This window comes from Acipenser ruthenus, chromosome 1, assembly GCF_902713425.1.
Source record: "Acipenser ruthenus chromosome 1, fAciRut3.2 maternal haplotype, whole genome shotgun sequence".
In the NCBI taxonomy this organism is placed as follows: Eukaryota; Metazoa; Chordata; class Actinopteri; order Acipenseriformes; family Acipenseridae; genus Acipenser; species Acipenser ruthenus.
In genome coordinates, this window is record NC_081189.1 from 72223980 (window position 1) to 72246812 (window position 22833).

At 36.7% G+C, this 22833-nt stretch overlaps 1 protein-coding gene and 4 non-coding genes across 6 annotated transcripts; all 5 read right to left on the bottom strand.

Annotated features, from left to right (window-relative positions):
• Positions 1-373: 373 nt before the first annotated feature.
• On the bottom strand, positions 374-18613 carry LOC117421065 (HAUS augmin-like complex subunit 6). 2 transcript variants are annotated; one of them, XM_059029132.1, is made up of 16 exons: positions 18435-18613; positions 17270-17365; positions 17067-17145; positions 15729-15861; positions 15240-15390; positions 14195-14257; positions 13855-13912; positions 12993-13166; positions 12413-12606; positions 11981-12110; positions 11723-11825; positions 10894-10975; positions 7015-7075; positions 5793-5984; positions 2816-2948; positions 374-2507 (listed from the first exon to the last, which is right to left on the bottom strand). In XM_059029132.1, exons 1-16 carry the CDS (start codon positions 18563-18565, stop codon positions 1495-1497), a joined length of 2793 nt encoding a protein of 930 aa, XP_058885115.1. In that variant the 5' UTR covers positions 18566-18613; the 3' UTR covers positions 374-1494. The 2 variants fall into 2 exon arrangements, with proteins under 2 accessions (XP_058885115.1, XP_058885116.1); XM_059029133.1 differs by having other exon boundaries at positions 15240-15387; positions 18435-18612.
• Positions 2633-2763, bottom strand: LOC117421593 (small Cajal body-specific RNA 8). Its single transcript, XR_004547527.1, has one exon. It is a non-coding gene; the product is annotated as a small Cajal body-specific RNA 8 (non-coding RNA).
• On the bottom strand, positions 3002-3132 carry LOC131696873 (small Cajal body-specific RNA 8). Its single transcript, XR_009306763.1, has one exon. It is a non-coding gene; the product is annotated as a small Cajal body-specific RNA 8 (non-coding RNA).
• Positions 6280-6409, bottom strand: LOC117421592 (small Cajal body-specific RNA 8). The gene has a single exon (XR_004547526.1). It is a non-coding gene; the product is annotated as a small Cajal body-specific RNA 8 (non-coding RNA).
• On the bottom strand, positions 7175-7305 carry LOC117421591 (small Cajal body-specific RNA 8). The gene has a single exon (XR_004547525.2). It is a non-coding gene; the product is annotated as a small Cajal body-specific RNA 8 (non-coding RNA).
• Positions 18614-22833: the final 4220 nt, after the last annotated feature.

Below are 22833 nucleotides of genomic sequence, written 5' to 3' on the forward strand. Positions count from 1 at the left end.
TTCAAACAAGAATAAAAACAAATGGTATTACAATAGAATGTACAATGAATCTCAGATGTACAACTTAGAAAAATGTTATTGAAAATTAAGCTGGCTTTTAGTCGGAATACTGTACTGAAGAAAAAATGTATAGGAATGGAACACTGGAATTTGTACTGAACTTATTTGTAGAGAAATTCTACGAAATATCACTGTTGATGTCTTATCCCTTCAGCTCTGGAAATTCACCTACCAAGCAGAAGTTGTAATAGTAAGTTATGCAATATTACAGTAGGTAATTGTCTTGATCATGGAACTGAACATTTGACAAATGTATGATATTTGATAATTTACATTTAAGTTTGCTTTTGGGAAAAAAAACACACACAACATGCATGATTTCAACTGCACTTTAATTCTGGCAAAACTGGGATAATTTGATGATTTCTATTGACCTAAAAAGCTGTGAATGGTCTGGAGACTTCTCATTTACATTTAAATGTCAGCTGACACCCCCAAACATAGAGCTAAGGACATTATCATCAGAAAAGGTTCCAGTACAAACTTGCTTCAGTTTGTTTTTATTTATTTAAAAAGTGTGGCCACTCCTCAGCAGGATATACAGGTTTTAATCATAATATTGATTAGTCATTAAATCAGCAAAACCTTTAATATAGACCACCTGTATAAAAAGTCCCATTACCGCTCTTATAAAACCATATGGTACTTTTTTCCTGTGTAGTAACCTTGTCAATGCCCTGCTAAGTTTACCAGAGAAAGATGTTCTACAGCAGGTAGCAAGTACATGCTAATGGACTGTGATCCGAAATTACATGTTACATACAGGTTAGGTGTGGCCTTTTTTGAAAGGTTGCTATATAGGTCCGGGTTATACAAGGGGTGTAACCCATCTTAAAACAGGGTTCATGTTAAATTCCAAAAATCTTATTTGCTTTATCGTGGGATTTCTGTTAAACAAATTTACAATCTTTATTCATGTAATTCTATTTACAATTTCAGAACATTAAATAAACAAATTGCCTATGTCAACAGTACAAGGCATCAAACCTTAACAATAGCAGTTTTAAAAAAAAAAAAAAAAAAAAAAAAAAAGTATAAAAACTACAGGTTGCATACATCCCTTAACTTCCCTTACTGAGTTATTGTGTTTTCCAGTGGCTTAAATATAATATGGCCTCATGTAGAAAAATGGTTTATCCAATTCCTCCCCTCCCACCCCCCCGGTGATCTGAAACACTCAAGGTGAAACAAATATTAAAAATATAATTAAAAAGAATGTGGAAAATATATTACCCAGCACCTGGGACAAGGTTAGTCTCCAGGGCAAGTTTTACTTGAACTTTAAGGACCATGCTTATTTGCTCATGTACAAAACAATTTAAAAGTGAAACAAACATTTGACTGTAAAGAAGATGGCAGCAGTTAGCTTTTGTTATACAGTACAATTCCCAAAAGTTGTACTCTTAATCCCTACAGCTGTAGACCCCCATTACATCAGAACAGATCAAAATCTTCTGCTCCATCACCCAGAACACTCCGGATATCATTCAATGGAGAAAATGTTGCCAACTTTGGGAGAGTCAATCTCTTATCTTTACTGGTGGGAGTCAGGGTTTCCAAGAAGTCCAGATCCAAAGTGAACACCTGGTCTGCTGTCTCCCATTGTGCAGGTTCTGGGTTTATATCAACAGACTGAGGAGCAATTTCCACATGTGCCTCCTCAACCTCTTCAGTGGGAAAGGTTTTCGAATAGGCCTGTCTGATTTTCTCATACCTGCTGCGGAACGACTGCAAGTCTACCCTTGGCCCTTGATGCATCTCTGAAAGGTTTGCTGCAAGAGTGTAGTTTTCCATGCCTTCATCTTCAGATCCAAGTCCATCTTCTGAACAGAGTCCCTGAGAACTCTCGTTGCCAAGTATTTCAGGGAGAGTTTCATTGGAGATTCCAAATTGGACAATACTGCTGCTGTCAGCACTGTCTCCAATTCCAAGCATGCAAGCAGAATTCCAAGATACTGTGGAGTGCAGTGAACCACTCTCATGCCTGTATGACAATCCACAAGAGTCAGTCAGTTTTTGGTTTTCCAGATGTCTGTCAGCTTGTGAAGCTGGTTTCATATTTAAGAAAGACACTTCAGGGCTTAATTTCTGTTCCATTACAGGGTGATGATCTGGGCTCCCTGCTCCATTATCTGCACTATTCAGGGAGGAAACCTCACTTTTTAGGTCTGTTATTCTTCCTGTCTTGAGCAATTTCTTGGTTTCACAACTGACTCCAGGTGTTTCCAGTGTAGCAAAGTTCATCCAATTTGCTAATTTATTAACTGGATCTGAGAAAGTCTCCTCAAATTCAGTGCCTTGCGGCGACATAAAGCAAGCTATGCTGGAATCCACCCGATTGGCTGGTGGCTCCTCAGCCTCATCTAAAACATGTTTTCCAGACAATCTTGCCTGTTGTGCTTCTCCTTCCGCAACAGCTTTTCTCCATGAACTTCTTATATCTGAAACTGAAAAGAAACCATTAAAAAAAAAAAAAAAAAAAAAAGGTTATAAAACAGTATCAGGGTTGCAATCTGAAAGCTCACGTCCCTTCAGATAAAAGTGTGCAAGAGGCTAAAGATGTTACCAAATTGTTGTTCAGCCTCGTATCTGTCCGTTGTGATTTCTTTCAGTTCGCCCTGGTCATCAGAAGGCAGTTTTATTGTAGGGAAGGTTTGTGGCAGCCAGAACACATCTTGCTTCTACCTGTGTATCACCCTCCCAAACAACTGGTCCAACAAAGCCCTAAAGTAAATTACAATTTATTTATACTTACGTAAGCTTTCTGGTGTGCGAGGAAGCTCCTTCCGTGTCATAAATGGATCTGAAGTTAATGTGCTTAATATATCCTCCAGCTCAAAAGCTTTCCTTTCAAAACCAGCAGGGCTGGCTGCCACAGCTTCAGCAAACTGCAGAAGAAATTGATAAATTGTTAAAAAATAAAAAAAAGTCTATGCAATATGCTTGTCAGCCTCGTATCTGTCCGTTGCGATTTCTCTCAGTTCGCCCCGGTCATCAGAAGGCAGTTTTATTGTAGGGAAGGTTTGTGGCAGCCAGAACACATCTTGCTTCTACCTGTGTATCACCCTCCCATGAATGTGCATCTTAAAAAGAATGACAGGTTACAATAGCAGTAAAGAACCTGGCTGTGATGGGAAACCATCCCACGGACTGCTGAGACAGTTAAGAAATAAATAAATAAAAATCACAGCCCTGTTATTATTTAAGTCCCAAGATTGCTTAAGCACTTAATTTATTAACAGAGTATTTGAAAAATGTCACTTAATTGATACTTGTGTGTATTCCTCTAGGTTTAGGTATTGTCTTATGTATAGGTCGACAATGCTGAGAGAGATATAGCTATATATTTATTTTAATAAATAAATAAATAAATAAATAAATAAATAAATAAATAAAATAAAAATAAAGCAAGCATAGCTACATTGTGGCTATTCAGGGTATTGTAGCAGAGCTTGTCTCTCTATATAAAATGAAATGGCCCATCATAATATTTGACCTTTTACTTAATTATCTTAAAATATTTGTGTATCTTCACCGGCTTTTCATTTAACCACTTCAACACCATGACGTACGCAGGTACGTCAATTGAAAACCCACTTACAGTACCATGCCATACCTGCGTACGTCAAGTTTCCCATTCTATTCTATAATCTGTTTCTCAGTCAAGTGTTTCAGGTTTCATTCTCTAAAGCAGTGCTAGTATTGTGGAATGTGCAATGAAAGTTGGGGGAGGGTCAGGTGACATTTTTATCCAATTGTGTGTCATGTAGCGATTGCAATCTAACTGTGGGCGTTTAGAAGGCCGAGATATATTGCAGGAAGCCATTCAGCTTTTACAAGTATATATATAGTGTTTTAAATTTTTTTTTTTATTATTTATTATTAGTTTTACTTGTTTAGTTATAGTTTATATAGTTTTTAGCGAAAGCTAAACATGGCAACGTACGTGGTCTTACTACAATGAGCAACGGGAGTGAAGTTGGTTCGGAGGATTTCAATACCAGCGACAGTGATGCTGACTTATAACTCAGCAATTATGATGAAGAGGATGTGGAGCCAAGAACAGTACAAACTGTACAAACAGAAGAGCATGCAGCACTTTACAGGAAAGCCAGGTGCAAACGGGAAGCTGTTTGGTTTGAAATGGCAGTGCTGTGACGAAATACTATCAAAACACAGCACTGGGTACAGGCAATGCGGCAGCCAGATCCATCACAATGCCTGTGCAAAGTAGCTGTGTACACGCATTTGTGACTATCCCTCCAACACAAGCGAAGCAGACACTGTATAAAAGGTATAGAGTCTGCTACGAAAATGAAAACAAAAGAAAAGACAAAAGAAAAATGTGCAGTGGTTGCGAAGGCAATCCTGGGTTCTGTTGTATTGAACATTTCAATAAATGGCACAGAGCAAATAGATACTGGCACACGTTTTGATGTTTGACTTTTTTGATAATTACTGTTTACTGATTATTATTATTGTTATTAGCAGCGTTTTTGTTTTCATTGTTAAAAAAAAAAATCATGTTTATCTCTACTGAATATGGGTATGTAGTACACAGCAGCATAAAGGGTTAATGAAAAACACAGTAAGTCATTTATTTGTGTTTTATTCATCATATGTTAACATTGTATAGCAATTACAGATTTGAAAACATCATTATTATTATTATTTTCAAAATCTGGTACCTGGGAAGGGGTTTCATTTTTACATCTGGAGTTAAAATGGTTAAAGGTGAACTTGAATAAACAACCAGGGTTGAGTAGTAGTTAAAGTATGTAAATGTTTATATATGTAAAATGTTTGTATATCTAAGAATGACACAATACCCGATTTCGGGGTGGGGTTGTGATAAAGGATGATCACAAATCACCTGTAGTGACATGTCCTTTAAAACCTGTATGTGGATTTTAACCTGCACTGAACTCTTAACCCTTTGCAGTCCATTTATTAAGTGCGCGTCAGGTCCAATTTATTTTCACACGCGCGGTTAATTTTAGACGCGCTGTTTAAAAGTATTTTTTTTCCCCCCCATAGTCAAACGGGTTTAAAATGCCCTGCATATCAACAAAGCACTCACTAGGCATCTCCAGCCCCGCCCCACCCTTTCGTTCGCTATCGCTTTCACATATGCTAATAAATAAATAATACATACCAATCAATCATCTCCTGATCTCTCGTTTTATCACCAAACTCCTCAATAATGCGATCCAAGTCATTATTTTATTACTATAACATCTCAAAAAAGCTCTGCAAATGTCTGTGATAGTCTCTGTGCGCCGATTCAATAACAGCCAGCTTGTTTCCTTATGACCGCCCCTATGTGATGCCAGGGGCAAGTATGACTAATCAGAAGATACGCCTTTTTTATTTTTTTAAAAATCGGCTTGTCTCGGCTCCTGTCGCTCCCACTCAGCCATTGAATGGTTTTCTTGGCTTTTTCCGGAGAAAAAACGACTAGAAACCAGTTTTTTGCGTTTTTTTGATGATGTCGGACAGGGTCCGACAATGGACCGGATAGGAATAATTGCAATGTCGGACCAGGTCCGACATAGGACCGCAAAGGATTAATGAAAATACAGCATTTAAATCAGCCCTGTGACACTGGCCAAGGGAGATTTGATGGGATCTAAAAGTTCTGCACAATTCTTAAGAGTTTATAAACTTATGGAAAACAATGCCTTTGCAATACTCTGCTAGAATATCAACTGTTAATACAAACATTGGTGTACCTTATCTGCCAGGTTGTCATATTCCTTGTGAAGGACATTGGCTTGGATCCTTCCCAGGCTCTGGGCTCGTTTTCTCTTGCAGCTAAAGTCATTAACTGGAGTTCTTAATGATTTAGATACCTGGACTTCATTCAGCTCAGACTTCAGCTCGTTTGGTCGTGCACCACGCACAACCCCAGGTTCAGTACATGGCTTGTGAAATACAGACAAATGTCAGTAACATTGCAAGAGTCAAAGAGAAAATTAGACCCCTCAATATACACTTAGACCCCTCAATATACATTAGACCCCTTTAATATACACAACATATAATTAACCTGTAGCTAAACATAATGACATTCAAGATTTCTGCAAAATGCATTTGGTCTTCGTTGTCAGCCAATATGTAATCCAGAATTCCTAATAACCTGTTAAACTACACACACTTCTCTTTATAAAAATCAAGCCCTTACATAGAATTGAAATTAGACACGAGTATATTCTACATGATTGTCAGCCTCGTATCTGTCCGTTGTGATTTCTCTCAGTTCGCCCCGGTCATCAGAAGGCAGTTTTATTGTAGGGAAGGTTTGTGACAAGAGAACACATCTTACTTCTACCTGTGTATCACCCTCCCAAAAAGGGCCAAACCTACTTCAAATACAGTTTTTAAAGATGACAATTAATAAAAATAAAACTTAAAAAACAAAGAATGAAAAGACATCAAACTGGTGTTTAACATAAGCTTGCTACTCTGTTCTGTGGTAGTTTAGTAGTAACACATCACATTTTATTTTCTTAGTTTGTTTTCCTGTCCCTATATTTTGCAATCGTTCTGGTGGTGGTTCTTATTGCAATTTCTGATTTATTTATTATTATTATTATTATTGATTACTATGATTTTTTTTTTTTTTTTTTAAGTTCAGGAGTTTGTTACAATTTAATAATTGCAATAGGAACAGGGTTGGGTCGTTTTAAAACAGTACTGCTAATTGCAATTTTGATCAATGATCAAAATTGAGAATGGGAAATTGGTTTTCAAAAGGAATTAAAACGGTAATTGACTCAAACCCTGAATAGGAACCAATCACCCAAAATTCAGGCGTTTGTTACGATTGACTAAATCGCAATAGGAACCACTCAACGACTGCAATCATAAAAGTAAATTGGAATTTGAAGCTATTTAACAATGACTTAGAAACGCATTAGAAAAAACAAACACTATTTAAAAAAAGGGACCAACCTCTGCTAGACTTGTACATTTTGCTCTATCAGGTGTGCTGGTTATTCCAGCCAATGAGGACCTGAAATTGATAAATAAATAAACAAACAAACAAACAAACAAACAAACACTTTAGCAATCCGTGCAAGTATTCCAATGCTCACAGTATATATTGCAACATGCTTGTCAGCCTCGTATCTGTCCGTTGTGATTTCTCTCAGTTCACCCCGGTCATCAGAAGGCAGTTTTATTGTAGGGAAGGTTTGTGGCAGCCAGAACACATCTTACTTCTACCCGTGTATCACCCTCCCATTATTATTATTTTTTCTTAGGTCATGAAACTTTAGCAATATCAAGCAATATGATGGAATTCAGCATAGTAAATCAGTATTATAACATAAGAAAGTTTACAAACAAGAGGAGGCCATTCAGCCCATCTTGCTCGTTTGGTTGTTAGTAGCTTATTGATCCCAGAATCTCATCAAGCAGCTTCTTGAAGGATACCAGGGTGTCAGCTTCAACAACATTACTGGGGAGTTGGTTCCAGACCCTCACAATTCTCTGTGTAAAAAAGTGCCTCCTATTTTCTGTTCTGAATGCCCCTTTATCTAATCTCCATTTGTGACCCCTGGTCCTTGTTTCTTTTTCAGGTCAAAGAAGTCCCCTGGGTCGACATTGTCTATACCTTTTAGGATTTTGAACGCTTGAATCAGATTGCCGCGTAGTCTTCTTTGTTCAAGACTGAATAGATTCAATTCTTTTAGCCCGTCTGCATACGACATGCCTTTTAAACCCAAGATAATTCTGGTTGCTCTTCTTTGCACTCTTTCTAGCGCAGCAATATCCTTTTTGTAACGAGGTGACCAGAACTGAACACAATATTCTAGATGAGGTCTTAGTAATGCATTGTAAAGTTTTAACATTACTTCCCTTGATTTAAATTCAACACTTCTCACAATATATCTGAGCATCTTGTTGGCCTTTTTTATAGCTTCCCCACATTGTCTAGATGAAGACATTTCTGAGTCAACATAAACTCCTAGGTCTTTTTCATAGTTCCCTTCTTCAATTTCAGTATCTCCCATATGAGATTTATAATGCACATTTTTATTGCCTGCATGCAATTCTTAACACTTCTCTATTAAAATGTCATTTGCCATGTGTCTGCCCAGTTCTGAATGCTGTCTAGATCATTTTTAATGACCTTTGCTGCTGCAACAGTGTTTGCCACTCCTCCTATTTTTGTGTCGTCTGCAAATTTAACGAGTTTGCTTACTATACCAGAATCTAAATCATTAATGTAGATTAGGAATAGCAGAGGACCTAATACTGAACCCTGTAGTACACCACTGGTTACCTCGCTCCATTTTGAGGTTTCTCCTCTAATCAGTACTTTCTGTTTTCTACATGTTAACCACTCCCTAATCCATGTGCATGCATTTCCTTGAATCCCAACTGCGTTCAGTTTGAGAATTAAATCTTTTATGCAGGACTTTGTCAAAAGCTTTCTGGAAATCTAAATAAACCATATCATATGCTTTACAATTATCCATTTTCAATGTTGCATCCTCAAAAAAGTCAAGTAGGTTAGTTACACAATCTCCCTTTCCTAAAACCATGCTGACTGTCTCCCAGGAAATTGTTACCATAGAGGTAATATTCTATTTTGGATCTTATTATAGTTTCCATAAGTTTACATATAATAGAAGTCAGGCTTATTGGTCTGTAGTTACCTGGTTCGGTTTTGTCTCCCTTTTTGTGGATCGGTATTACGTTTGCTATTTTCCAGTCTGTCAGTACAACCCATGTCAAGAGACTGTTGCATGATCTTGGTTAGCAGTTTGTAAATAACTTTTCATTTCTTTGAGTACTTTTGGGAGGAAACGCACACTATACTTGACAACACATGGCTTACCAGTATATACACCTGTAGATTGTATCAGTTTATAGTCCGAGTATACAACTTATTCCAGGAAATTTGAGTTGCTCCCTCAATGTCTCAGTAAGCTAGGTAACGGGTTTGAACACAAGTTTTGAGATGCCATCTTAAATACTCCCTCTTCATAACCACACCCTTCATGAAGATTAGCATGTGCCAACTGCTAAAGAAGCCATTGTCTCTCGATTGGCTCTGCTGTTGCCAAACTCCTTTCTCTGCAATCAGGTGTTGATGCTCGGGTCATTAACAGAACATCAGATGTGAAAAAGATACCAAAGTGTTTATCTACTGGACTAAGTTTATCTATATAGTCCTGAGGGAAAGCTATAAGTAACTTAGTCAAGTAGAAAAATATATGCTGCCTTAGAATTACAAAATTAGGAATTGCCTGTACTAGCAATTGTTACCTGTGCATCATGAACACAATGCATGTTTTGCTGCCCCATTGACAATCTGCCTGTCACAGAAATTGAGGCTTGTCTACTGCTTTTTTGTAGCATTGTACTTTAAAGTAAAGCAACATTGAGTCGATGGAAAAACTGTGTGGCGAGATTTAAAAGGTCAGTTAGACCCCCGTTCACACTACTGGGCCGGCCCTGGACTGCCCCATATTTAGGACTGCAACACCGTTCACATTTGTGTTTTTAAAGCGCTACCGGGACATACAGTAATCCTTTTGTAGCAGGTGTTTCGTAATATTTATTTTTTGAATGCAGCACAGTAGCAATTTTATGGTATATATTAAAAAAAAAAAAAACATTGACTATGAGTGTTTAACGAGGTGACGGTCTGAGCTTACCAACACCCACAATCACATTATTCTTGTAAGAACACAGAGGTATTTATAACGCGGGAAACAGCAACTTGCTAATGTTGACAGGTATAAATATTTATTTTCATAATGGATACTTCACTCAGGTCGCAAATGACTATCAGGTTGCACAAAATGACATTCACAAGACAAACTCACGACTGACCACCTAATAGTATTACTGCTCCCTCCCAAGGAAAGACAGCATTAAATAAATGTTAAATACATTACACCTATTTCTTCTCATTTATACATATATTAACCTGCATGAATACCGTCTTTTTTTACAAACACTATCGTTAAACTATTCTTTTGTTTACTCGTTATTACCATTATTATTATTCTCTAGTCCCTAACCATTACCAGTAAAGACTGAACATTATCATTACCCCTTCTTGTGGAAGATTACCAAACATATGGCTATATAACAAAACCCTTGTCCCACATGTAAACGACAACTTCAATAAGGGAAGCACCTTGATCTAAATACAGCAATACGTCGTCACATATCAAATACACTTCTCTCAACATGCACGATACATAATAAACCACTGATCTAGCACCAGTAGAACATTAAAAATAATCACAACAGGCATTGAAATATTACATTGAAATGTTACATTGAAATGTGCATCAATGATCTTAGTATTTGTGGATGAGAACAGTATTTTGAGTGTGTGTAAAAGCAAGCAGCTAAAATAAATATTAATGTAAAGACACACACTTCTGTAGCTATGTATATCTGTGTACAAAATGGTGGCTGAATATTCCAAGTCTCCAGCATTATTATTTAATGTAATACTTTTATAATTAAAAGTTGTATGATGTAGAAATAATTATCCATTCAATATTGATCCACTGCCATCTTGCCTAGCAGATTCAGCTTTCTATTTACCTGCGCACGTGGGAATGTCTACCGAGGTATGTAACCACACTGGTCATGTGATACAAAAAGCCAGCCCTAAATCTGCTGTGTGTTCATACATATGTAAAGACCAGCCCTGGTCTCCGATTGCAGGCCCTGGGCCCCATCGAAGCAGCCTAAATCTGGGCAGACGCTCATACCATGAAGAGTGTATGGTCAGGTCAAAAGTGTGAATAGTCTATTATCCCCGAAGCTTCTGCAAATGTAAACACACCTTTATCATACCTTCTGAGATTTGATTCCTTTTCCACACTCTTCCCCAAGTCATACACGAAGCTGTTTGTTGAGGCCCCTTCCTTTTGTGAATCTGATCAGAAAATGCACATTTAAGCAGGGAAATAAATACAGCTTAAAGTCCTTGCTATTTTCCTAGTATAATAACTAGGTTAAAAATTAACAGAGAACAAGCTCATCTGATAGAGAAAGTGCTTGGTCAAAGGCTCACTTGAAATGGTCTTTGGAAAATACACTGATAAAACACCATGGTTTTCTTTGACATTCCCTTAAGTGTTTTCTTTACAGGCTACTGTTAAATTAATAAATCAACCAATCAATCTTCTAGCCAAGTTTTATCTTGACCTGCAATAGGCTGATCAAACTGACACTTAGTTTTATCTTTCCATTGAGCACTGTAGCTGGTTTGCCATTTCATAAAGTAATAATGATTAAAAACAGTTAAACACATTAAACAGCCTTATGTATTTAATATAAAATTGTCAACGTCTAAGTGCTTTTCATTATATTAACCCCCCAAATTGTCTACATACTATATGCATAGATTATAGCATAAAACTTACTTTAAGTAAAAAATGTTTTGGAAAAAATGTAAAATGAATATAAGCAGCAGTCTTAATAGCAATATTAAACATTATAGGTCCACTTAGGAATAGTCTTCTTTAAGTTAAAACTAACTTTGCAAACACATTAGACAAAAAGCACCAGACAACAGATTTAGTAACTCAGGGACGGATCACATGATTTTGACCTGCATAAAGAGATGCCAACACATCCCTCCCTACTTGTCAAATTAAAATAGTAATTGCACAGAACCCACCTGGAAATGCTGCTGGATATTGAGAGAACACACTCATTTTGTAGGCAGCTTCTGTGGCAGGCTCAAAAGACAAGGCAGACATAGCTGGGAGCAGATCAAGAGCCTAGGGAAGAATAAACAATACAGTTAAACTTTCAGGATTTCAGCTACATTTTCATTAATTCAATTAAACTTCTAAAGCTTCTCACTCCAACTTTATACATCCAGAAGTAGCCAAATCCCTAAAGCCCCCAAATAACGTGATATACAACTACTCACTGGATTCTCCTGGTTTAGTAGACTGAACGGATTCTGCTTCAACAGTTCTTCCCACTTCTTATCCCAGGCCTTTTCTTTTTCAAGTATCGATTCTTTTACATCAGGGAGGGCCTCCTTTGTAATTTTCTCCCTGTTGATAAAGTCCAGACCCAAGTGAAATGAAACACACCACAAAGCATAATTAAGGTTCTCTTGTTAATAAATTCCAAAACAGTATTGTATAATGCACACTGTAAACAGGTTAGGTTATAAAACACTTCCAAAATATTTATGCACCAAGAGTAAATCATTATCTTTATTCAAGCAAACTACAAAAGTTCCCATCCCATACCTCAATTACTTAAACAACTTTAGAAACCTGGGCAGTTACAGAAAATCCACATTCACAGGCCTTTGAATAAAGAACAGTCTTGCACCACAAATAGTCAATACCTCAACAGTTTAAGACTCTGCAAAGTTTTAGTCTGGAGCTTCATTTGTCCCTCAATTAACTGCACATTTAAATCCACTTTATAGGGGCCTGTGTGCAACTGCTCTTCTCGGAGAAACTTCAGGGCGTCATTCAATAACTCAATGACTCTTATGAAATGTATATTCCCAGCCTCATACAGATTCCCAGTGTGTGACTGAAAGAGACAAAAGGAGTTTTAAAACAATGAGAGATTTTGAAAACATGGTATCATATTTAGAATATCTAAACCTAAAGTGCATTTGCTTGAAAGGTGAGATGTCCAAAGGATCCCAATGGAGGAATATGTTGGCGTTGGTCTTAATAGTATTTGTGAGCAACAAGAAATGACAGATGTCACTAGCTCGTAGTTGTCCCTCTCCTCTTCTCCAGAAAGATGCTGTTGGCCAACTTATTGGTCAAGGGTACATGACAGCCCTTTCTTAGACAGCAGTTCTCTCTATGGGATTGTGTCATAGTTGTTTACAGACAAGGCAAGATAGATCAAGACTTGGTAAGTGTATGTTTAGCCATTGCATATTTTCATTCATTGCATTTACTTACTGTGTGCACAGAGTTTTCGATCTTTTCCAGCAACAATCTTGGAACCTTCACCGAAACATCAGTGCCATCAAGAGTGTACTGGTCAACATTGCCTTTAACAACCGAGTCCACAACCTCTTTTTCATCTTTCAGATGGTAAATGACTTCATTTAAACATGCCCAGAGGGATCGAACCTAAGGGAACAAAATTGTTTCAGCCCACTCACAATCCGCATGAAAGGCCATTGTGCACTGTCCAACCTTTACTAAATACAGTGTCTCAAATTATGACTGATTTAATTATTACTTTATTTCTTAGCAGACGCCCTTATCCAGGACGACTTACAATTGTTACAAGATATCACATTATTTCACATCATACAGATATCACATTATATATATTTTTTTTTTTACATACAATTACCCATTTATACAGTTGTTTTTTTTTACTTGAGCAATCTAGATAAAGTACCTTGCTCAAGGGTACAGCAGCAGTGTCCCCCACCTGGGATTGAACCCACGACCCTCCAGTCAAGAGTCCAGAGCCCTAACCACTACTCCACACTGCTGCCCCAGCATATGAATACTAAATTCCATAAATGTACTGTACATCGGAGAGAGTTGGCTGTCCTGTTTGAATTTCACAAATGTTGTTTCAGCTTCAGGCACTCAAGCAGCCTCCTTTCTTACTACACAATTACATGCCACAGGATGTAGTGTCGTCAAGCTCAGGGATAGAATTTAACAGTTCCTGTAAACACAGGATGCTACAATAAACCCTTTAGTAAAATTCTGACAAAGGTTTCAACTAGAAGTATTCCTCAATGTCTTTAATACTGTAACTGTAAATATATGGTTTAGGATACTAGAGTAAATCACAAACCTTTTTAATCTTTCCAGCTCGAAGACCCCTTTCTTGGTTGTTTTGATCATTTTTCAGTCTGGCAATAAAAAGAAATAAATTTACAATTTGGGTTTACATGTTTTAACTTCATATGCAAATGCATGCTACAGATGCTTTGGAATATGTTTCAAATCCTTGTGATAATAATTACTGTAATATTTTGGTGACACACTATGGTCTTTGCTAGAACTATATAGGTGACACTACAAGCAAATTCTCAATGTAAAACAAAGGATTACAAGACATTGGTCTAATTTCACAAAATATTTAAAATAGCAACAGAACAAATGGGAGCAAAAAGAGTATACATTTAACTTACTTCAGCAAACGATCATATTCAGCACTTTCAGCTCTTAGATCCCTCATAGATTTCACCAGAGACCTGCAAAATGACAAGACAGGCTGTGACAAGTGATCACAAAACAATGACATGTTTATCTTATAATGCTATACATGAACAACTGATGACCATTAGGGTTACTAGAAGTTACAATGAATGCATTTGATATGTGAACAGAACCAGCTGAATAACCACAAAGGTATCTTTAGACGAGAAGATGTTCAATCATTCCAATGTATTATGTAGCACTGAACATACACACACCCTCAGGGGAACTGAAGTTAGCCTCCAACAGGTGTCACCTTTACACACTGTGTGGCGTACACAGTGAAACAGTAAGCCGTTAAATGGACACTGTAGTAGTTGAAAACTAAACCTTCATTAAAGTAATCCAGCTGTGTCCATGTCAATTCTCTCTATATAAAGAATGGCTGTATAATAATAATAATAATAATAATAATAATACACACAAAACAATTAATCAGTTAAATTCTATAAATACATAAATATAATACAATAACATCGGTAAAGAGATAAAATTGATCATATTATACTAAACAGCGCAGACTGTAGTAAAATCAAAGAGTTAAGAAAATACAGAGGAGAATAAGTGCGTCTTAAGGGTATTTTTAAATTTGGCTACTGTTGTGGATTCTCTAATGAAAGTTGGTAGTGAGTTCCAAAGAAAAGGAGCAACACAGCTAAAACTACACCCTCCGAGGGGAACACGTTTTGGAACAATGCATTTTAACAATCCAGAGTTAGAGGATCTAAGCTGCCTCCCAGGGATACAAGGGCTAAGAAGGTCCATTATGTAACTAGGACCCTGACCGTGCAAAGCCTTGTAGGTCAACAATAATATTTTATTAAGAAGTTTGTTTATTTTCTTAGTCACATAAAAAAAGGATTCAGAGGTCCTACTCATCACTGGTAAATCTTTCTTGCGTATATATCTGTATATCCATGGAAACAAGGTAAAAGTCTAAACAGAGAGCACAATTGATTTTGTTTCTCTACTACTTACTGTGCCTTTTTGTGGTACTCCTGGATCACATTATCTTGCCTCAAGGCTGCCTGTTGAAACCTATTTTTTACAAGTTTACATCTCATTTTTTTTGTCTCCAAATACTGAGCCTTTGAACCTGCAACGTCTGCTTCCCATGTATCATCGGCTTCTCATTATGAACATAAATAAAATAAGAAAGTAACATTTAAGCACCTCACAAGAAAAACAAATGTTAAGAAAGTAACATTTAAGCACCTCACAAGAAAAACAATGTTAACAATTACAAAGAATTGCCATAAAGAAATGGAACACACACAATATTATTTTATACAATCACCATTTACTTATTAAAACATGCTCTGATTTGATACACTTCAAATGTTACTTACACCAATCTCCTAAATTCATCAAAACCTCACAAATAAAGAATTTTCATTTATCCAATAAAAACTACTTAAGTAAAGTCTGACATGTGTAAAGTAATCTTGAATCATGCATCATACTTACCCCGGACATGTTTCTTTATGACCTGCATCACAACATACTTGGCAAAGTGGAAGATCAGATTAATAAACTTGGGACCACCCGGAGAAAGAAATAATGAAGCAACAATTTTGGGAAAGCAACCCCCACATTCATTCTAGGAGAAAACAAAAACAGATACTGAAATGATTTGACAACTACGGTTTTAAAAAGTACACAATCTTACCTGTGATGCACCAACATATCCTACTCCAAGTCCCGTAGGTCTCAAATTCCAGGGATTCAAAGAAAAGACATGAATAGGAAAAAAGACTACCACTGCATAGCAGTTTTTTGCTTGGGAAATTAATCACACTTTAACTGGTTTCTTGTGGTTAATTAAGCTCATACAAGACATAATATATTAAACTGGTATGCAAGGGAGTTACTTGAAAATGTAATTGTTTTTTTTTTTTTTTTTCTAACAAGAGTCAGCTCACCGTTCAACTCCTTCTTACTGGGAACCCTTTCACTGCTTTATTGGGTTCCTGAAATTCATAAATGTGTTCTAGATTTAAATGAGATACATCACTATGGATGGCCTTAGTTATTGACTTCTCATCCCTTCTATGACAAACTCAATTTTCCACAAACCTCCAACATCCTATATTATGCTTATTAACCAACAAGCATCTCCAAGTATAGCCGTTACGAATCAAAGTAAATCATTGCGGCACTTTAGCACTAGATGGACAATATATCCCATTTGAACATGGATCTAGAGTGACATTATTTAGATACAAATCTTTTCATTTCTGTTAATGTATTCAATTCCAAAGACTTAGTTTAATGTGTGAAATATCCAATACCTTAAGTTAACTTTTTACACTGCTCTTTTATAATCCCTTCAGTGAATATTAAACTTTGTCTGGAGATCTAAAGCAAATCTACAGCGAGGCTATGTGGTCCAGTGGTTAAAGAAATGGGCTTGTAACCAGGAGGTCCCCGGCTCAAATCCCACCTCAGCCACTGACTCATTGTGTGACCCTGAGCAAGTCACTTAACCTCCTTGTGCTCCATCTTTCGCGCGAGACGTAATTGTAAGTGACTCTACAGCTGATGCATAGTTCACACACCCTAGTCTCTAAGTCACCTTGGATAAAGGAGTCTGCTAAACAAACAAATAATAATAATAATAAAATGGCCTTACATGGAACAAACTTCATATTGCTTCTAAATGTCATATTTAATAATTGTACCAGTTTTAACCATGTATGTTGCTTAAAAACTGTAATTTGAAACCAACATATGAGAAGGAAATGTACTAATGGTAAGATTTAAATAACTTTTTTTACACTTTGCAAACTTAAAAAGTAGACTTACATAGATTTCCTGCAGCCATCCATAGCTCATCTTACGAAACTCTGAATCAGTCTTTCTATCCAATGGAGGCCAACAAAACCTTGATGTAGGGAACAAATTGTTAGTCCAAACCACACATTTTATACACATTTCTGTCAGCATAACTATCAACTCAAAGTATACTAAAAGCAACTATTACTGTATGTTAATATTCATTCCCATACCTGAACACATCGTTGGCACGTGTGGGGTTCAACTTTTCAAATAAGAAGTGGGCTACAATGTAAAAAGCATCCTTGTTAGGTTTGTCAAACATATGCCTAAAAGAAAAGAAGAGTTTGAAACAAATGAGAAACCATATTGTAAAAGGACTTCACAGCATAACCAAGACGAATACATTGAAAGCCAACTTTCTTTCAATACGGTTCCCGCTGTATAGCAATAACCATAAAATACTATCTTGATTTAATATTTTTGTAGATAGACTAATCAAAGTAATACAATTGTCAGATCATTAACAATAAAATAATATTTGAACCAGAATACTGATCAGCATTTTTAAACAGACTTGACTGTAGTACAGACTGCACAAAGTCATTCTAGAGCTGGCATGAAGGAGAAGTTGAGTGCTCAGATAATCTAGCCCTGTCTGTCACGATTTTGTCTGTGAAACATAAAATATAAGTTATTTACAATTTTTGGAAACATTTCTATATATTTCTTGCTGGTGAAAGCGTATATGTCATTAGAAAAAAAAAAAAATTAAGTTATTCATATCACTTTTTTTTTTTTTTTTTTCCCTAACAGTCAATTACATTTGCAGCCCTGGAATATTTATTATAGGCCTGACAGGCATTCAGAAATTGTCATTCTTCACGTTTATGATTAAATCCAAAAAATGTGATAATTTACAAAGCGACTGCAACTATTTCTAACTAGTCTCTGTCTCGAGACCCTACATTACAAATACATAAAGCCAGAATGTAAAAATGTCTTTTTTTAAAAAAATTAGAAAAATTATGTAATACGACTAGGGGTAGAGAAATTGCTCTTACACAAAGATACACGACGTCTCCTAGCAACTTCCAACTACAGTACTAAAACTACCCACTTTAATCATTTGACAAAGTACCAGCCTATATCCATTCAGAATTACATGATATACTGTAATTGATCTGAAAAGCAACTTTTATACATATTTTACACACATTTGGCGATACAGGTTAGTTCCGATACAGGCATCCACAATTCTAGAAGAACTGAGAATATATTTCAAATTAACTTTTTAAATCTACACACTAAAAAATACAGGGGCATGGCCTGTCCCGTCTGCAAAAGGATATATACTGTGCTCTGAGTGAAGTTAAAACTTTTGTTTTGTTTACTCACACGCCGAGGCTAACATGACTAGTCGGTTTGCCGATAGAAGCGCTGGCGTCACCCGGGTGAAACCCCAAAACCAGGAGGGACATCCACAGATAATCTGCATCATTGCAGACTGAAGACTGGACATTAGACATCTTCTTGCGGTGAACCAGAACACACACACATATATATACATTATATATATATATATATATACATTATATATTATATATATATATATATATATATATATATATATATATATATATATATAACGTTTACACAAAATGGTTCTCAGACCAACCGGTGGAGCTTCTGGAAAAGAAGAAAGAACAAAAGCAGAAAACCTTCTACTTTATTCATTTCAGTGGTGGTACGTAGTTACTATGCCCAGACAACAACAAAAAAAAACATTTCCTAAATACATCAACGTCGCTGTTTGATTATGATAGCCACTGTACTGTTAAAGTTTTCCTACACAATGAATTCAAACAATTACAGCCGAACTGGTCTGTCTTCTCGCTTACAAAAAGGCCATCTTTCTCAAACCGCCAATATGTTTGAGGGCGACCCACAGACGTCACATGACGAGCCCAAGCTCCGGAACCTATGAAAACGTAGTGCTTCTTTCACCAATCATTTTATAATCCTCAAGGGACCATCCCATATGTGACGATAACTACCAGAATGCAATTTCAAATTATTAGAAAGTTAATTTCACCAATAATCATGCGTCTAAATGGATATGAAATAACCATGACAAATCTTCGGTGGGTGTATTTCAATGATTTCTGTTATTACATCTACCAAAATAGGTTCAATAAAGACTTTACTCATTTGAACAATACTTTAATAGTTAAACGGATAAAACAATGCTTGCTTCAACTATTGGGTTCACCATATCAGTTATTGTGTTGGTCATTTATTTACGTTTAATAAATCAAGTCAATAGGATGTCCTTGATTTTTGACTGCCTTTCTACTGCCTTAACAACTTTATTTAAAATGTATTGGTTTTTTTTGCAAAGTAATGTTAGCAGGGTGCGATTTGACGAGGTCGTGTCCCTTTCTTCGCTTTTTCATTTTCATCCACAGCAGGGAAAAGATTTTCTGCTGAAAAAATAATTTCTACAGATAATTCAAGCATGTTGCATATAATATGGCAATTCTGTGTACGTAGTTTGACAAATGTTGTTTGTAGCATTATAAGCGTAATTGTTATTGCCTTTTACTTATCTATCATAATAATAATAATAATAATAATAATAATAATAATAATAATAATAATAATAATAATAATAATAATAATACAACGTGTGAAACGGCAATAACATTTGCATGGTGCAGATGTTAGCATATCAGTGGTGTATCATCAACGGGATATATCTTTACTAGAGACCTTCGTACTGTTTTGTGGTTTGTGTATTATATCCCCCCCGTAAATTTGTGAAGTGGTATTGAAATATAAATGCTATATTAATGTTATATACAGTGCTATGATGGGCTACTTTTTTATTTCCTCTGCTGGCTAGTGGAGAAAATGCGTTTCACAGCCAAATTGTGGTAAATGCATACCAATTCATTGTTCATGGGAGCGGTATAGTTAAACAGAAGTGTGCTAAATATTGTATAAATATTGTGGTAAATGCATACCAATTCATTGTTCATGGGAGCGGTATAGTTAAACAGAAGTGTGCTAAATATTGTATAAATATTGTGGTAAATGCATACCAATTCATTGTTCATGGCAGCGGTATAGTTAAACACAAGTGTGCTAAATATTGTATATTTCAATGTTGTAGGAACCCTTTTTTATGCACAGTGCATACAATATACAAACGGTCCAGTAGGTGGTGTCACAACCCTGCTTTTTATTTTTACCAAACAAATAGATACAGAAAACACTCAAACGTCCTTTAAAACACATTTAGGTTAATTGCTACTCCATTAAGTACTGTTTTAGTATAATCTTTGATCAAATGATTTTCTGTACTAAAGCAGATATGTATAAAAGAGAATCAACCATAGACTCAGCCTCAACAAAAATAATCTATAAAAAAGGTGTCATGCAAAATGTTAAATAAACAGACAGGGCTAACTTCACATTTTTCACAATGTTGCAAATCTGAGTGGTTTCGTTTCTCCAATAATTATATTTAACCATTTCACACTTTGCAGTCGTCACTATTGTATGTTTTACTGCTGTATATACAGTGCCTATAGAAAGTCTACACCCCCTTTTAAAATGTTCACCTTTTGTTGCCTTATAGCCTGGAATTAAAATGCATTATTTATTTTTTATTTTTTTTCATTTATCTACACATCCTACCCCACAACTTCCAAGTGAAAAAAATATTCTAGAAATTTGTAGAAAATTAATTAAAAATAAAAACTGAAATAGCTTGGTTGGATAAGTTTCCACCCCCTTGTAATAGCAATCCTAAATTAGCTCAGGTGTAACCAATCATCTTCAAAATCACACACCAAGTTAAGTGGCCTCCACCTGTGTTAAATTGTAGTGATTCACATGATTTCAGGATAAATTCAGCAGTTCCTGTAGGTTCCCTCTGCTGGGTAGTGCATTTCAAAGCAAAGACTCAACCATGAGCACAAAGGCACTTTCAAAAGAACTCCAGGACAAAGTTGTTGAAAGGCACAGATCAGGGGATGGGTATAACAAAATATCACCGGCCTTGAATATCCCTTGGAGCATGGTCAAGACGATTATTAAGAAGTGGAAGGTGTATGGCACCACCAAGACCCTGCCTAGATCAGGCCGTCCCTCCAAACTGGATGACCGAGCAAGAAGGAGACTGAGCAGAGAGGCTACCAAGAGGCCAATGGCAACTTTGCAAGAGCTACAGGCTTTTAAGGCCAAGACTGGTCTAAGTGTGCATGTGACAACAATATCCCAAGCACTCCACAAATCTGGCCTGTATGGTAGGGTGGCAAGAAGGAAGCCATTACTCAAGAAAGCCCACCTTGAATCCCGTTTGAAGTATGCAAAAAAAAACACTCAGGAGATTCTGTAGCCATGTGGCAAAAGGTTTTGTGGTCTGAGGAAACTAAAATGGAACTTTTTGGCCTAAATGCAAAGAGTTATGTTTGGCACAAACCCAACACAGCGCATCACCCAAAGAACACCATCCCTACTGTGAAGCATGGTGGTGGCAGCATCATGTTATGGGGATGTTTCTCATCGGCAGAGACTGGGGCACTTGTCAGGATGGAAGGGAAAATGAATGGAGCAAAGTACAGAGAAGTCCTTGAGGAAAACCTGCTTGCCCTCTGCAAGAAAGCTAAAACTGGGACGGAAGTTCACCTTTCAGCATGACAATGACCCAAAGCACAGAGCCAAAGCTACACTGGAGTGGCTAAGGAACAAAAAGGTAAATGTCCTTGAGTGGCCCAGTCAGAGCCCCGACCTAAATCCAATCGAAAATGTGTGCATGACTTGAAGATTGCTGTCCATCAACGCTCCCCAAGGAACTTGAAAGAGCTTGAACAGTTTTGTAAAGAAGAATGGTCAAATATTGCCAAATCTAAGTGTGCAAAGTTGGTAGAGACCTATCCCAACAGACTCACAGCTGTAATTGCTGCCAAAGGTGCTTCCACCAAGTATTAACTCAGGGGGGTGGAGACTTATCCAATTATGATCTTTCAGTTTTGTATTTTTAATATATAATTTTTTCCCCCTTAACAGTGTGGAGTATGGTGTGTAGATAAGTGAAAACAAATTGTCATTTAAATGCATGAAACTCTGAGGCACTGACACAACAACATGTGAAGAAAGTTCAAGGGGGTGTAGACTTTCTATAGGCACTATAAGTGCTAATGCTGCTTAAAACTGCTGCTGGGGATTTGCTTTTCCTGCTGCAAGTTACAAAGGTCAGCAGGTCTGGCTTGGCATATGTAGGCCAACATGAGGCCTTGCACCGTCCTCCAGAAGCTAAATGTAAATACTAAATTGCAACGTGGACACTTAAACCTTTCAACCATACATACTCGGACGTTCCTTGGTCATACATTCTATGGCCTGAGAATGCTGCCAAAATGATAGTCAGTGGAATTACTTGACAGCAATTAGTAAGGACTGCATCATGCACACAAATGACTACACTTTGCTCTTTCCACATCCTCACATGTGAAAACCTTCTGTTAGAACAGAGTATGACAAGATTAGATTCTTCCTGACACAGAACATCTTAACCCCTCATCATTAGCATAGTCAGGTGAAATGTCATCCTTCATGTGAATGGCAGGATACCCAGGAATATAGTCAACAGCCTATTAAGAAAGATAGAATTGTAATGCTATAATTTTTAGAGTAGGGGTTTTCATGAATATATTGCTTGCATCATAGAAAATTAAAATGTAAAGGGCATGGTTAACTTATATCAATGAAGAGGCGTTATTTTCCCACT

Bases quoted from the DNA above. Each gene is read 5' to 3' on its own strand.
- LOC117421065 (XM_059029132.1), bottom strand. From the start codon at position 18,565: ATGTCTAATGTCCAGTCTTCAGTCTGCAATGATGCAGATTATCTGTGG. The intron at 17,146-17,269 runs GTATGGGAATGA...CCCTACATCAAG, and splicing joins CGTGCCAACGATGTGTTCAG to GTTTTGTTGGCCTCCATTGG. The intron at 5,985-7,014 runs GTTGGTCCCTTT...GTATTTCACAAG, and splicing joins AATGTACAAGTCTAGCAGAG to CCATGTACTGAACCTGGGGT.